At 39.4% G+C, this 13,573-nt stretch overlaps 1 protein-coding gene across 2 annotated transcripts in view; it reads left to right on the top strand.

The window, feature by feature from the left end:
• glcci1b (glucocorticoid induced 1b) overlaps positions 1-13,572 on the top strand; it is a 29,008-nt gene extending 15,436 nt beyond the window's left edge. Inside the window, exons 4-9 of one of the 2 annotated variants that reach the window (XM_085292563.1) lie at positions 1,169-1,258; positions 3,996-4,121; positions 6,066-6,200; positions 9,238-9,427; positions 10,516-10,636; positions 10,922-13,572. In XM_085292563.1, the coding sequence (XP_085148689.1) occupies positions 1,169-1,258; positions 3,996-4,121; positions 6,066-6,200; positions 9,238-9,427; positions 10,516-10,636; positions 10,922-11,270 (1,011 nt within the window). In that variant the 3' untranslated portion in view covers positions 11,271-13,572. The remainder of the gene's footprint in view (positions 1-1,168; positions 1,259-3,995; positions 4,122-6,065; positions 6,201-9,237; positions 9,428-10,515; positions 10,637-10,921) is intronic. The other variant, XM_085292564.1, reaches the window with a different exon arrangement.
• The last annotated feature ends 1 nt before the right edge of the window (position 13,573 follows it).

The raw sequence follows: 13,573 nt of genomic DNA, 5'->3' as shown, positions 1-13,573 counted from the left end.
AGCAGTCAAACATGCAATGGCTTTAGTTTTGCCTTTTGAATGTAACAGTTTCCTCAGGGATGATATCTCATGACTGTTTTGCTGACTTTCATTGATTCCAGATTTTCAACTTTAATTTTAAACACACGGCAATCATTACTGCTTTTAGCAAGCATCTTTCTCAACTGCTTATCTAAACATTTGACTTTTTAAAATTTTTTTATTTATTTTGTTGTTGCGAATATCCTGACTGACTTCACAATGAGGGGATTTATTACCTAATCATTGTGTTTGGTGAGGTTTTAAGAGAGCTCTTCGTGTGAGCTTGTATTTCCTTACCTCTCGTGTGTGTGTGTGTGTGTGTGTGTGTGTGTGTGTGTGTATAAGTACAGTTTGGTGAAAGTATTTATTCTGTATATGTGGATGTCTTTGTGCACATATATCATTTGTAGCAGTTTAATGTACATTTAAGTAATATAAATAACAATCTATTGTTTGGTTAATCTCACCATTCAGCTGCATATTTCGCTCACTGACACATAATCAGATGGTCTGCAGGTCGTTATATCAAGAATTTATTTGATGCATACAAATACAACAATATTCAGTACTTAAACAGTTATAGTACATTGTTTGAAACCCTGAAGATGTTAATTTAAGATCAAGGCCTTGCCTTGCTAGCCAGCCCACTCTTTAGCCTCTGCTCAATCCATTTGGCTTTAAACCTGCATCTTCCTATTCTCCTATTCAGGGTCTTGCGAGGTCTGGAGCCTATGCCAGATGTTCCATGACCTGGAATTGGATAAATGGAAGAAAAAAAAAGAATCTTTTTATATATGTTAAGGTCAACAATCTTGTAGTTAAAGCCAGTGCCTGGAAATGCTTACACATCAAACCTGTGTCGAAGGTGTTTCAAATTAGATAATTGAGATTATTGAGAAGAAGCACATTTTTGTCTTAAATAAAACTTTCTCGTATGGATGGATACCCTCTGCACATACCCATGCTCTTTTGCAGTACAGCTGCACACAACATTGGACTTTCCGTGCCTGTGTAATATAAGACATGCTATCAGGAGGTCACGGTACATTTGAAATGCATATCACTAGCAAATGTATTTATGTTTTGGGGAAATGATGAGTTATGTAACGTTTGAGTTTGTGTCAGCATGTATATATCTGTGTTTCAGACTCCGGGTCTCTGGATCGATGATGGAGCAGATCAGGGAAGTCCTCACCAGCGGTCAGCCTCCTGGGGTAGCGCAGACCATCTCAAAGAGGTAGTTTTGCCTGTCGTGTTTTTCTTTCTTACTGTCAGGTTCTCAAGTGTTTGTTATGAGCATCCACTATTTTATCTGTTCAGATCGTTCAGATTGTGTTTGCAAGGGACAACCAATCAGAAGAGTTTTCTTAAGTGTAGGAAACTTTAAATTGTTTGTTTCGGATAGTGGATCATCCCAGGGGCTGCACCAAGACCTAGTATAAGATAAATGACCAGTAGCTTAAAATGTGAGTCACGCAAAGCTACACTAGAGTCCAAAAATAAGAATATAAAGCTGGAAATGAGCGTAATGGGTCCATTTTAACCTTAATTCATACCACAGAAAATGTCCTATCCACCCAGGCTAGCTGAATACATTAACTCAGCAAGAGGAAAGAATGTTTTTGTCGTTTTTGAGGCTCATATCATTTTCAAGTGTTTTATTTGTCAGGGTCTGTGGTCAGACTAAATATTATCCTCCTTAAGGTTGGTTTCCACTCCTTTCTGTCTGCCAGGCATGGTGGCCAACCAAGCGACCACATGGCATTATAAGGTCTCCAGCTCTTCAGACCACAGTCTAAATTTATCCTCTTTCTCCCCCTGTTCCTCACTCAGCTGTGTCCTTTGCATCTCATTATGGCCTCTTGTTTTTGAGAGATGGTGCAGGAGCTCCTCTCAAGGGTGAAACACCCATATAGTTTCATTTTGGGTATGTACAACTTAAGTCGGGGTAACTGAGGCACTGAAGATGTTATATTGAGCAGAACATATTTTCTGTTGAGCATAACAGAAAATATGAGCATAATGGACACTCATAGTTTCTGTTTCCAGTCCAAAAGTAGTTCCAAAATATTAATGGCACACAGATGTGTTGACCGAAGAAGTTGTCCACAGTTTGAAAGGATGAGGTTGGTGTCATTCCAACTTTCATAAAGCTCAGACATGTGTTTTGTAATTCCACACCACACTACTACTGTGCTTCATTGGTCAGTACTGAGATGTCCTATTAAATAACAGGCTTTACTTTTTTCTTCATAGCATGTGATCTAACAAGAACAAGACTGTGGTTTATTTCAGAAGTCTGAATGTTCACACTTCTAATTTGACAGTTATTTACTGTCAACAACTGGTATTCGTGTTGCACTGTTAACAGGTATAAAAGAAAAGGGATAAAGAAACTTTCATAAGTGCCACAAGAGTTTGATAAAAAATCTTTTCTCTGCTATGAGCTTACAGCATTTCTATCTGATGGCAAATTCTGTAATCTGATCCATCTTTGCAGATTTTGTTGTTTCTTCAGAGTGAAGCCAGAGCCACAAGATAAGTTTAGTGCTTGTCTTTTTGCAAACAATCCCTTTGCCTTGGCCTGTACAGTCAATGGGATAGCACAGCCAGGAAAACCCTCTTTCACATCCACTGAGATTACATCAGGATCGTCTGGACTTGTCATTATCATGTGCTACAGTCACTAAGTGAATGTAGTGAACTGCTTTCCAGTGCTCTACCCTCTGCGATTACATATGTGGGAGGACATCTATGAGAAGAGCAAGTTTCTTTGTTGACTGTGTTGCCAGGATGACAAGATCAGCACTGAAGACCACACCTTTGTCTGCATAGCGCAACTGCATCTCACAATGGGTATCCTGTTTTTAGGCTGATGCTGGACCAGATGTAGAAACACCCATTGACTAAATTTGTCTCATTATCAGACTTGCAAGCCTGGTGTTATGCAGTATACTGATCTGCAACCGTACAACTCATGAAGACTGACTTGGCTGGCAGGAATAACGTCAGACTAAATCCACTGAAGTTAGAAAATAGTAAAATTAAGCACGCTTTAATAGACAAGAGTAAACAATGTCTGTGCAGATATTGTCTGTCTGTTAAAGAGCAGTTTTAAAACCACCGTTCAAATATTTTCTGTATATTGAAGAGACATTTAAACTGTTAATCACATTCTTTGACAACTAAATGGTATTGTTAAAGTGTTGTGGTGTAACGTTGCGCACACACAATGCCAGATCAGTTTGCTGAGTGTGGCTAATGTTAGCAGTGGTAGTATCAGCAGTTCAGGCTGTATAGCATCTGAGTTTTTTGGAGCCCAGCCCAAAAGTTAGGACCATGAATGGTTCCCTTTGGGATTGAAGATCAAGGTGTTTTTTGTTTTTGTTTTTTGTTTTTTTGTTTGTTTTTTAAATAGTTTTTGAGATTGTCACAGACAAATCAAAAGTAAGCAAGGTAATCTTCACAAACTGTACCATGTAAGTGTAAACACCAAAATTAAAACTCTAATATTAGCAAAAAAAGAACTATACCACAGTCCCGTGACTTTAGTGTCTACACCCTTTGTTTTGAATTCGTCTTACTGAGAAATGTATAAAGCCTGTGTTAGAAGAAACCTTTGAGTAGTCACCTAATCACTGATATCTCTACTTGTTATGGCCGTACACTGCACATATTTCAGTGAATATAACTCCTCCCAAACATCTTGAAATCAGTTGGAGTCAAAGATGGTTTTCCTGTATTTTGGCAAAGATTGTGTTCTCACAGTTGCGGAATAACTTAAATTAATCACAGTATTATCTCTCTGCTGACAGTGAAGTACATCAGAGGAAATGTGCTTTTCACCTCCTGACCTCATTCAGTTCACTCATGGGAATGGTTAACTCATATGTTCGCATGCCTTCACGGCTCCCATTGTGAGCCGTCGTTCACTGAAGTGCTTGTGCTTCTTTTTTTTTTTCTTTTTTTTCCAGCAGATTGCTAAACTGAGGCTACAGCTGCAGCGTGGCAAACAGGTCAACCGGCAGAGCAAAGACAGGGAGCAGAGCTCGCTGCAGCTCCCACAGCAGGCGCAGCATGGCACTGCATGCCAGCCACAGGTGAGCTACGCTTGTCAGTACTCGTGCTTTGACTATGTGGGTTGTTGTTTTCAGGTGAAAACATTAACTAACCCCACACATGTGATGCAGGGTTTTAGGCTGACAGCAGCAATATGATAAGGCAGCTTAGCAGCTGAGGGAAAAAAAACACAAATAAGGCAGACCAACCTGAATTTCAACTGTCAAAGATAGGAAAAAGAGCAAGGTTGTTTTCTACATTAGTCGGTTAACAGGATTAAATGATTAACTTGGTTGTATGTCAACTTAAAGTAATGTATAAAATGACCATTATGAAGTTACAATTTTGGGTCCAGGCGAGCTGTTTTAGGGAGTAGGTATTGATTAAAATGATTTGAGAAAGATTTAGACTTTGTGAAGGCAATGTTTCATCTTAATGATACCTTTATGATCAATGTTGCTCTGACTCTTACTGAGGAGGCCTAGTTATTAGTGATGTGTTGGTCGTGAACGAAATGGCTCTTAGAGCCAGATCTTTTACGTGAACGATGCGAGCCGGCTCCTTATCGCGAGCTGTGGATTTTTTTTTTTTTTTTTTTCTTTCTTTCTCACCCTCTCTCTCGCACTTTTTTTCCACTTGACTCGCACGCGAGCCTTGTGCTTTGTGCTGGGAAGAGGGGGGAGGGGCGGTAGTTGCACCCGCAGTAGCACAGGAACAGAGCAGGAGGGAGAGAAAGAGAGCCAGGGACAACAACATCACATTAGAAAGGTATCGTAATCATCCACAACTATTTTCAGTTGCAGATGATAAAGTATTCAGAAAGTTTATTCATGCAGGCCCATATGACAGAGAATGTGCATGTTCTGTTTGTTTTCATATTTTAATTTATATTTAATTGTGTTGTGGTTTGCAGTGTTTTGTGTTGTTTCATTTTAAATTTGTAAAAGGAAAAAGCTGAAAATTTAAATAGTTAAAAGTTGAACTGTGACTAGTTTGTTTTTGTATTATGATTTATTTATTACATTTTATGTTGAGTGAATAAATAAAAGTATATTTACGGTGGCCCCAAGAGACAAAGCACGTACAAACTCCAAAGCACATACAAAAGACAACAGAAGTGCTCCAGGATGCTAGACGCAGTGTTGAGTTTTTGTTACCTAGTCGGTACACAAGCCAGCAAGTACCAACGACTGGATTTGGTGTGGTAATAACACACACCAAATTAACATAAAAAAATTAACTTTTTTTTAAATTATTTGAATATATATGGGTACTTGTGTATAAATACACAAACAATACGCATATGCTTTCAATTGTGTAATTTAAGTGATCTAGGTAGCTCTGTTTTGGAAGTTCAGTTAATGCTAGAAACGTGTTTTGGAGTTTGTACGTGCTTTGTCTCTAGGAGCCACCGTATATATTTATATATAAACATTTATAAATAAAACCACTTTTTTTTTCTTTTCTTTTTACATTAGTAATTCCTTTTGTGCATAATTTTATATTGTTGTTAATAATAAATTAATTAAAGCAACAAAACAACCTGAAGAGCCGAAAGAGCCGGCTCTTTTTAGTGGGCCGAGCCGAAAGAGCCGGTTCTCTAAAAAGAGCCGGAAATCCCATCACTACTAGTTAATGAATCTCCTCTGTGACCAGTTGTATCAAAAGTAAAAGGGAGACAGCAGAGGAGAACTGTGTCTGGGCATGTCCCTTTCTCCACTGGCTGCAGTTCATTCATTAACAGATGCTCAGCACTGCAACTGCTGTAGGAACATTTCCATAAACCATGATATGCTTAAATGTAAACTACAAACTGAATGTCTACACCCACAATTCCAAGACAAATTCAGTTTGATATGTGACAAGTGAAGTGTTTTAGTATACAAAGCTTTTTTTTTTCTTCTTCTTCTTCTTCTTCTTTTTTTTGACATGTACATAATGTTCATTTTTTCTCCTTTTTTGTCTTTTTTTTTTTCTCATTTCAGTATAAGGCAACTTCAACTTCGACCACGATGCCTGTGATAAAATCCCTCATATGCAGAGTGCCGAGCAGTGTGGAGGGCATCAGCCATGAGCTAGAAAATGTGTTTATCAGAGAGGACTTGGAGCAGGGGATACAGGTAGGGTGTGTGCCCATACCTGTGATGGGTCAAGCTATGTTTCAACATGATTTGGAGCGCTTGTTGAACTGCATACCTGCAGATGCTGTGAAATCTTATCATTCACCAGCTGGATAAAATGTCAGATTAATGCCATACAGACTTTAAAATGAAGCATTCCAGTGGGCTAAAAAGTGGGCTGGGCTGTTTATAAGGTGCTTCTTTGCACATATTTAAATTGTAAACTTTGTGACTTACAAAGTCTAATCTCCTGCCTTTCCATCATCCCACGCATAGGCTCTAACCTAACCATACTGGAACGCAGCTGCTGACTGTAGTCCTTGTTTTGCTCTACAGCAGTGGTCCCCAACCCCCGGGCCACGGACCAGTACCGGGCTGCAAGAGTTGAGGCTCGGGTGTGAAATTTATGGTTTTCAGGGTTTTTATCGTTAACTTGGTTTCCCTGGGTCTTTTCCTGTGTTGTATTTGTGTCTTATTTTGAAAGAAATATTTACGCGTTACCATAGCGCCCAGAGAGCAATAAGGGGCAGAGAGGAGGATGTTACTCTCGATGTTGTTGGTGCATTTCAGGAGGACGCTGCTAATAAAGTTACACAATTACACTGTGAATTTGTGTTTATTATTATTATTATTATTATTATTGTAATAATAATAATAATATTATTATTATTATTATTATTATTATTATTATTATTATTATTATTATTTACAAAATACCACAGTTTTATTTTGTTGTATTTATCTGCGACACAGCTGGTCCGTGAAAATATTGTCAGACATTAAACTGGTCCGTGGCGCAAAAAAGGTTGGGGACCGCTGCTCTACAGCCTCCAAGTAGTGGCACATGAATTAGCCAAAGAGCAGAACAAGGAGTACTGCTTACAGCTGCAGAACAGGAAGGTAAAGCTGGAGTCCATCCAACCTTTCTAGAAAGTCAGTTTATTGATATTGATAGTCATCATATCACAGCAGCCTGGTCTACCTGCCGATGGGGAGACACAAGACAGGAAGGGTTGGGTCTAGTGGTTCAATTGCAAATGAACTTTCAAAATGATGGCATTGTTTACCAGTGAGACGATTGCACTCGTGTACTGCGGTGGCCTTTATTATATCTAAAGCGAAGTCTATGTGGGTAACCCTGGAAATACACTTGGTGTGGCTGCTTTGGGTTCCAGCTCTGATGTGGGTGCTGGCACTTATTGCACCCTCACAGGACAATGCTTGCAGTTTCATCAGACGCACCATAGTATTTTAGAAATGTCCCAGAAGTGTTCCTTTGCTCCACAGAGATAATATAGCGCTAGATTTAGTTTTTACGGAAGCTGCATCAAGCTACACACAGACGATTTCGAGGGGACAGGAATCTAGTTAATTTTCACAATAAAAGGCCCCATGCCAACTACTCGCTCTGCTTCTGATACACATTCAGTGAGATTTGTAGTTGTGTAAAGAAGTCAGCTAAACTGTATTAGAGATTTGACATCAGCTGTCACCTCGAAGTTTACTTCTGTGGCGTCATTTTACATGAAAATAATAAAAAGCACAGCATAGTTTTTATTAAAACAGCTCAATTATTAAAAAATTAAATTCAGATTCCATAACTCAATCTGACAGCAGGTGTGTATGTTGTCTAGTGCCCTATATTTCAGAGACATTAAGGATACAAAAGTGATTAACAGATTCACATGACTCTTAATACACATGCAATATTTTTATGTACAGCATTTAATTGAGCTCATTTTTATCTGTTTTAGAGAGTTCTCAGATTGTTTGGGGGTTGTCTCTCTGTCTCCAGTTTAAGACTCAAGTAAATTAATCACCATGAACATGCCAAGTAAATACTGTTGTGGTATGAAGAACTTATCTTTATCATCACAGAAACGGCTTACAACTGAAACCTGTTTGTTTGTCCTACAGTAATGAAGATGTCTTTTAATCAGTGAGTGCAGGTGACTTTACCAGCATGTACAGTAATTGTGAGATGTTGATCATGAGATGTTTTAACAGCTCATGATCAAACATAAGCTGTGCTGAGACTCTACGTCAACTGCAACTCCTACACACTTGCATCACACTTTTACAAGGGTCATTGTGAGTCAGTGTTGTTCATGTAGTTTATATTCAGTGTTACTGTTTAACATAAAATAACCTTTGTGTTTACATTATAATGAATGAATTTGCATAGAGTACATTTTTTTATGCATCATGCAAACCCTGCTCGATTACATATAACAAGCAGTCACTGTGTAAACGCAATATTTAGATACGATTTTAACATGTTTTAAAAGTCATAATTGCAAAGATGAGCTCTAGAATTTAATCTTAAACCAGATAAATAAACGTTGACCATGTAAGGAATGCACCAAATGCAAAGGCAGACTTCATGTATGCACAACTATTGTATACCTGTGATTTAAACAACTTTTAGGCTATGCTTAAAATTCATTACACGTGCACAGGCTTGTAAAGTCACTTCAGCACCATGCAGCCAGACACACACATTCTCACTCACTCTGAAATAAATCGCTCATGGAAAGGAGGCCTTAAATCTCGTCTGGTGCAGGCTAGTAAACTTTGGCAGGTCTGTAAAGCTCTACTCTTAGAAGGTCTCACACACACACCACAGATTTACAGCCTGCTGAGCACAGAGCTTTTTTTTTTTTTTTTTTTTTTCCTGGTCTCCCTTTTGAATCAGCTGTGCCAAAGCAGAACGCTCTGCACATCACACTGTTCATCTGCTGTCAAGTACTACCATCTGCTGTGGTGTTTGCTTCTCCAATTGCCCTTTAAACACCCAGACAAATACACCAGAGGCCTTTTTAAGTTTTAGATTCAGGGCATTTTAGCTGGTACTTTTCACCTAGAATTATTTCATTCGGGGAGTTAGCAGGTGGGTGCATTGGGTGGCTTCAGCAGTTTCCATATGGTTTTGAGGGTGTTGGGGAAAAGATTGAGGTTATGAGTTTGTCTTCATATTAGGATTCATGTGTGTAACCGCTTGGCTTCTCACCACCTCTTATGCATTCTGACCTCGCAGACAATGGATGTGGTAGATGGCCGCCGTGCCCCCTTCCCTCCACATCGTTACAGCAGCAGCGGGGACACACGTGACACAGACACACAGGCTCCTTCGAGTGGTGAATCCAGCCCATCGCCCCGTCCCTGCAGCTCTGATCACCTGCACTCACCTGATGGGAGCCCCTGTTATGCAGAGGAAATTGACAAAGGTGTGTCTTCACTAGTGAACAGGTGTAGCATGTTTGCAATATTCAAAGCTTATATAAACCTTTTGTGGTTTGAGGCAAATGTGTGAAATCTGATGAATATGCTGAGTAAAGGATATCTAGACTCTATGCCACCCTCATGGAGTCTGTTTCTGATAGTTCGGTCAACGTTATGCACATGACTAGCCTGATCCAGGTCATTTTGCTGGGCTTATACAAAGGAGCAGGGCTGGGTTGAAGGCCATGTTATGGCACCTTTTGCCTAGACTGCTGGGATAGGCTCCAGCGCTCGGCAGGCCTAAATTTGATAAGCCGAAGAAGTTGTGTGCGCGCGCGCGTGTGTGTGTGTGTGTGTGTGTGTGTCTTGTACATAATATTGCACAAGAGTGACGATACCAATGTTGGTGTTTAATCTGCTGAGAGACTGTACTGAGAGCAGAGAGTTAATTGCTTAGTCTGCCTGCAGCAGGAAGGACCTGCAGTATCTCACCTTTAGAGACTGTGGGTGAACCAGCCTGTCAGCAAAACAAGCCTCCAGTGATGTCACTTTCATGCATGTGATGCGAAGTGTTTTTCTTTTCTTTTTTTAAATCAGAGATGGGAAACAGGCGCAGTTCACTTAACCAGGTCTGAAGTCTGGTTCAAGTTTCTTGATACTGCTAAGGAGGAGCCCTTACTAAACATTTACACACCTCTAAAATGAGTTCTTAATGACGGCAACAAAATTTAAAAATCAGAGTTTTGTTGTATGTTTTGTGTTGTTTGTTTTTGATAGGCAGGAAAACAACATTGGAAAAAGAAAGATGTGCTTTATCAGTCTTGTTTGTTTTCTAATCTGAGTCTGTTTCCAAAGAATTCCATGATAAGCTTACTAAGTTTATCCTCTTTTGGTGTCCACAAAAATAACAAATAAAGAAACTATGATTCCACAAACGCTTTGTACTGAGGACGCACTACTGCGCCTTTTCCGGCAGCTCCTCAAAATCTGCAGCCAACATGTATAATGTACATTTCATGCATTTGTCTCATTATCATTTTCCAAAAAGAAAAAGCACAAAACTGGTTTCATTTTTTTATTATTGTATTTTCAGACAATTTGTGCAGTTCTCCTCTCCCCAAGTTTGCCACGTCGCCCAAACCTAACAACAGCTACATGTTCAAACGGGAACCTCCAGAAGGCTGCGAGAAGGTCAAAGTCTTTGATGAGCTGGTGTGAGTATTTATTGGTCTTCCTCTTGGGTTTGTTTTTAGACATACCCTCATAGCCTTATATCTGGCAGTTACCGCTACACAATTAAACTGTATTTGTTTGAAATTTAGTTACATTATTTTTATGCTTTCTTGAATTAAAACAAGAAAGACAAGCCCATCTGCATTGTGGGTGGTAGGGATGAGAGCAACATGGCTGTCTAGGATCAGTAACTAGCAGTTAATCAGATACAGTTTTATAAAAAGATATCAAGCCAAGTAACTGAGTACCACTTCTGTTCTCTTCAGGTCTGGCAAGTCAAAGGGCTTCCCTCTGTTCTCGTGCCCTGACAAAAACAAGGTGAACTTCATTCCCAGGGGCTCGGCCTTCTGCCCAGTTAAACTTTTCTGCTCCTCCCTTTTCTCCCCGGTCTCTCCTTCTTGCACGTCCATCAACCCTGGTTTCCATGGCAACAGCAGCTCTGGATCACAGGTCACCCCGAGTATGCCCACGGTACCACTAGCTACCTTTTCGTCCTCCACAGACAGAAGCACCGACTCGAGTGGCGGTGTAAACTCAGACAACTGCACAGTCAGTCAGAGCCCCGACGCAGATGTGGGGAAAGACAGCTCAGCACAAGTACTCCTTACCAGCTAGTCCTCAGGTATCCTCGACCAAACCAACTACAGCTAAAATATTGCAACTAGTCAGGTATGGTCTAACAGAAGAAAAGGAAAAAAAAATGCACTCCGATAATCCTAATGTTAGCCAGCAGGGAGTGCTCAAGGTCTAGAAATACTTAGGAGGATAATGGTACCAGCGTCCTGCTGCACAAGAATCTCTACTTGATTCTAGTGTTAGTCCCGCTGTCAGTTAAGTCTGATGGTTCGGGCATTATTGCTGACCTTGGGCAGAGCCTCTCTCTTCACCCATCACTAACGTAGCCTAGCCTCCTCTGTACTATAACACTTCCCGTAACAGAAATAGCGTTGCTTTTTATTTTCTACAATAGTAGAAACGACTGCTGGAATGACTGTGTTACTTAGTGTCAGCAGTTTAAAATTAAAAAAAGGAAAAAAAAAATCCAAAAGTCTCACAAAACACAGCGATGTCAAGAAAAACATATTGTATTAACATTATCTAACAAGCTTATTAGCTGTTCAGTGTTCAGCAAGCTAACATTTCAAAGTGCATTTATGTTTCATATTTTTAAGATACCCGGATGTCAGAATACTTTCCCCTTTTCCCTCCTGTTACTTATTTGAATGTATTCGTAGCACACAGTCTTAAATGAAACCAGCAGTCACTTAAGTGCAGGCTTCACCTGAGAGGCTCACCAGACGAGACTGAAACCTGCATTCCTAGTTTGATCACTAATAAACTTGGTAAGCTAAAATGCAAACATCAGCTGTTTAATCAGCAATTAACTGACCAATCAAAAAGCACACGGCTCCTCCGTTTCCTCGTTTTATTGCCCCACACTACCAAGAACAATAACTCAGGTCATGTGGAATGTACTCTCTCGGATTATGTTGCCTTTGCCCAGTGTTTGACTTTGTTCTTCAGAAAGACATTCCAGTCTTTTGCAGAAATGTTTCATTATTATTTTTTTAGTTTCTGGAGAGAGGGAGGCTAATACAGACTGAATCAACTGATTGATGTCACACCTTGTGACTGATGCTTTGCGCGTTAACCTGTTCAGGTTAGAATTTCAGGTGCTATGACACATTCCAGAGACCGCTGTTGAATTGATCAACTGTGAGAACTCATGCAAAAGGAACGAGTGACATAAGCTAGACCCTGCGGAAGTAAGATGCTGACAATTATGGCATTTGTTTCAGCCCTTTTGATAAATATGTACCAAAGGATATTACGATGAGAGGCCTTTCATGTGTTTTGGGACACAAAGTAATAACTTAACAAACTGGGATAAATGGTAAACTGATGGTTAACTAAGCTTTAGTAAGTAGTTTACTGTTAACAAACAAGGACATGATAACAAATGTTTGTAGTCATTAGTAATAAAGCAGTTTGTCATTAGATAGAGCTCCATCTAAGCCACAATTTTATTTTATTTTTTTCTTTCTTGGACCTAAACAAGTAGTTTTTTGGTGCTTAAAGCTGCCCCCAAAAATTAAAGAAGAAAAGAAGTTGTGAGAAAAGAAGCACCAAGGTCCACTACCTCTCCATACATGCTTTAAAGTAAAGCACAATTTATATTTATGAACATTACCTGTACTCTAAAGTTGTACCTGGCTTTCAAAATCAAGTCTCATTTCATTGTTTGCTAACAGTAAATATCTGTTGCCTGAAGGTTAACTGTTAGTTTACCCGTTCTTAACAATTGCTATCATACAGTGTTACTGGAGCACAAAGAAGCAGGATGTTTATTTGCATTTCATTTGTGTTAATAAAGAGCTCAGCAACTACATAAACGTAAGTGCTAATCATTAAAATGGAAACAAAATGATAATCACTATTTTTATTTTAGACCAATTTGTAAAGTTAAAGCAATCAGAAAAGAGTGCAATTTCGATTTTTGCTTGAAGTAAAGCTACACTAAGGACGAAAAAAAAAAGTGTAACACAGTTTATCTCAATATACAGATGCAGCCAGATGTGGCCTGATGTTACTTTGCAAAGTTTGTATTATCATAACATAATTCTAAAAAACAAAAAAAAACATGACTTTGGCTTTGGTCTGTTTTGCCACTCACGCACAGAAACACAAATAAGAACATGTGCAGCACATTCAGCAACAAATGCAGTTGAAGTGCTTTGCTCTGCTTGCAGCTCCAAGACTTTTAATCATACTAATTCTGATTATATTCACAAGCACACTGTGCCGTTCAGAAATGATTGCCGTGTTAGGCAACGATGATTCAGTTCTCCCGTGTATTACACGTTTTTATGTAGATCTTGTGTGTTTTTCAATAAAGGAAAAAAGAAAGCCCCAAAAAG

This window comes from Mchenga conophoros, linkage group LG11 (assembly GCF_057382185.1).
Source record: "Mchenga conophoros isolate Kocher_MC1m ecotype Shallow Benthic linkage group LG11, M_conophoros_male_GT1.1, whole genome shotgun sequence".
Lineage (NCBI taxonomy): Eukaryota > Metazoa > Chordata > Actinopteri > Cichliformes > Cichlidae > Mchenga > Mchenga conophoros.
This window is presented reverse-complemented; position numbering and strand designations above follow the sequence as displayed.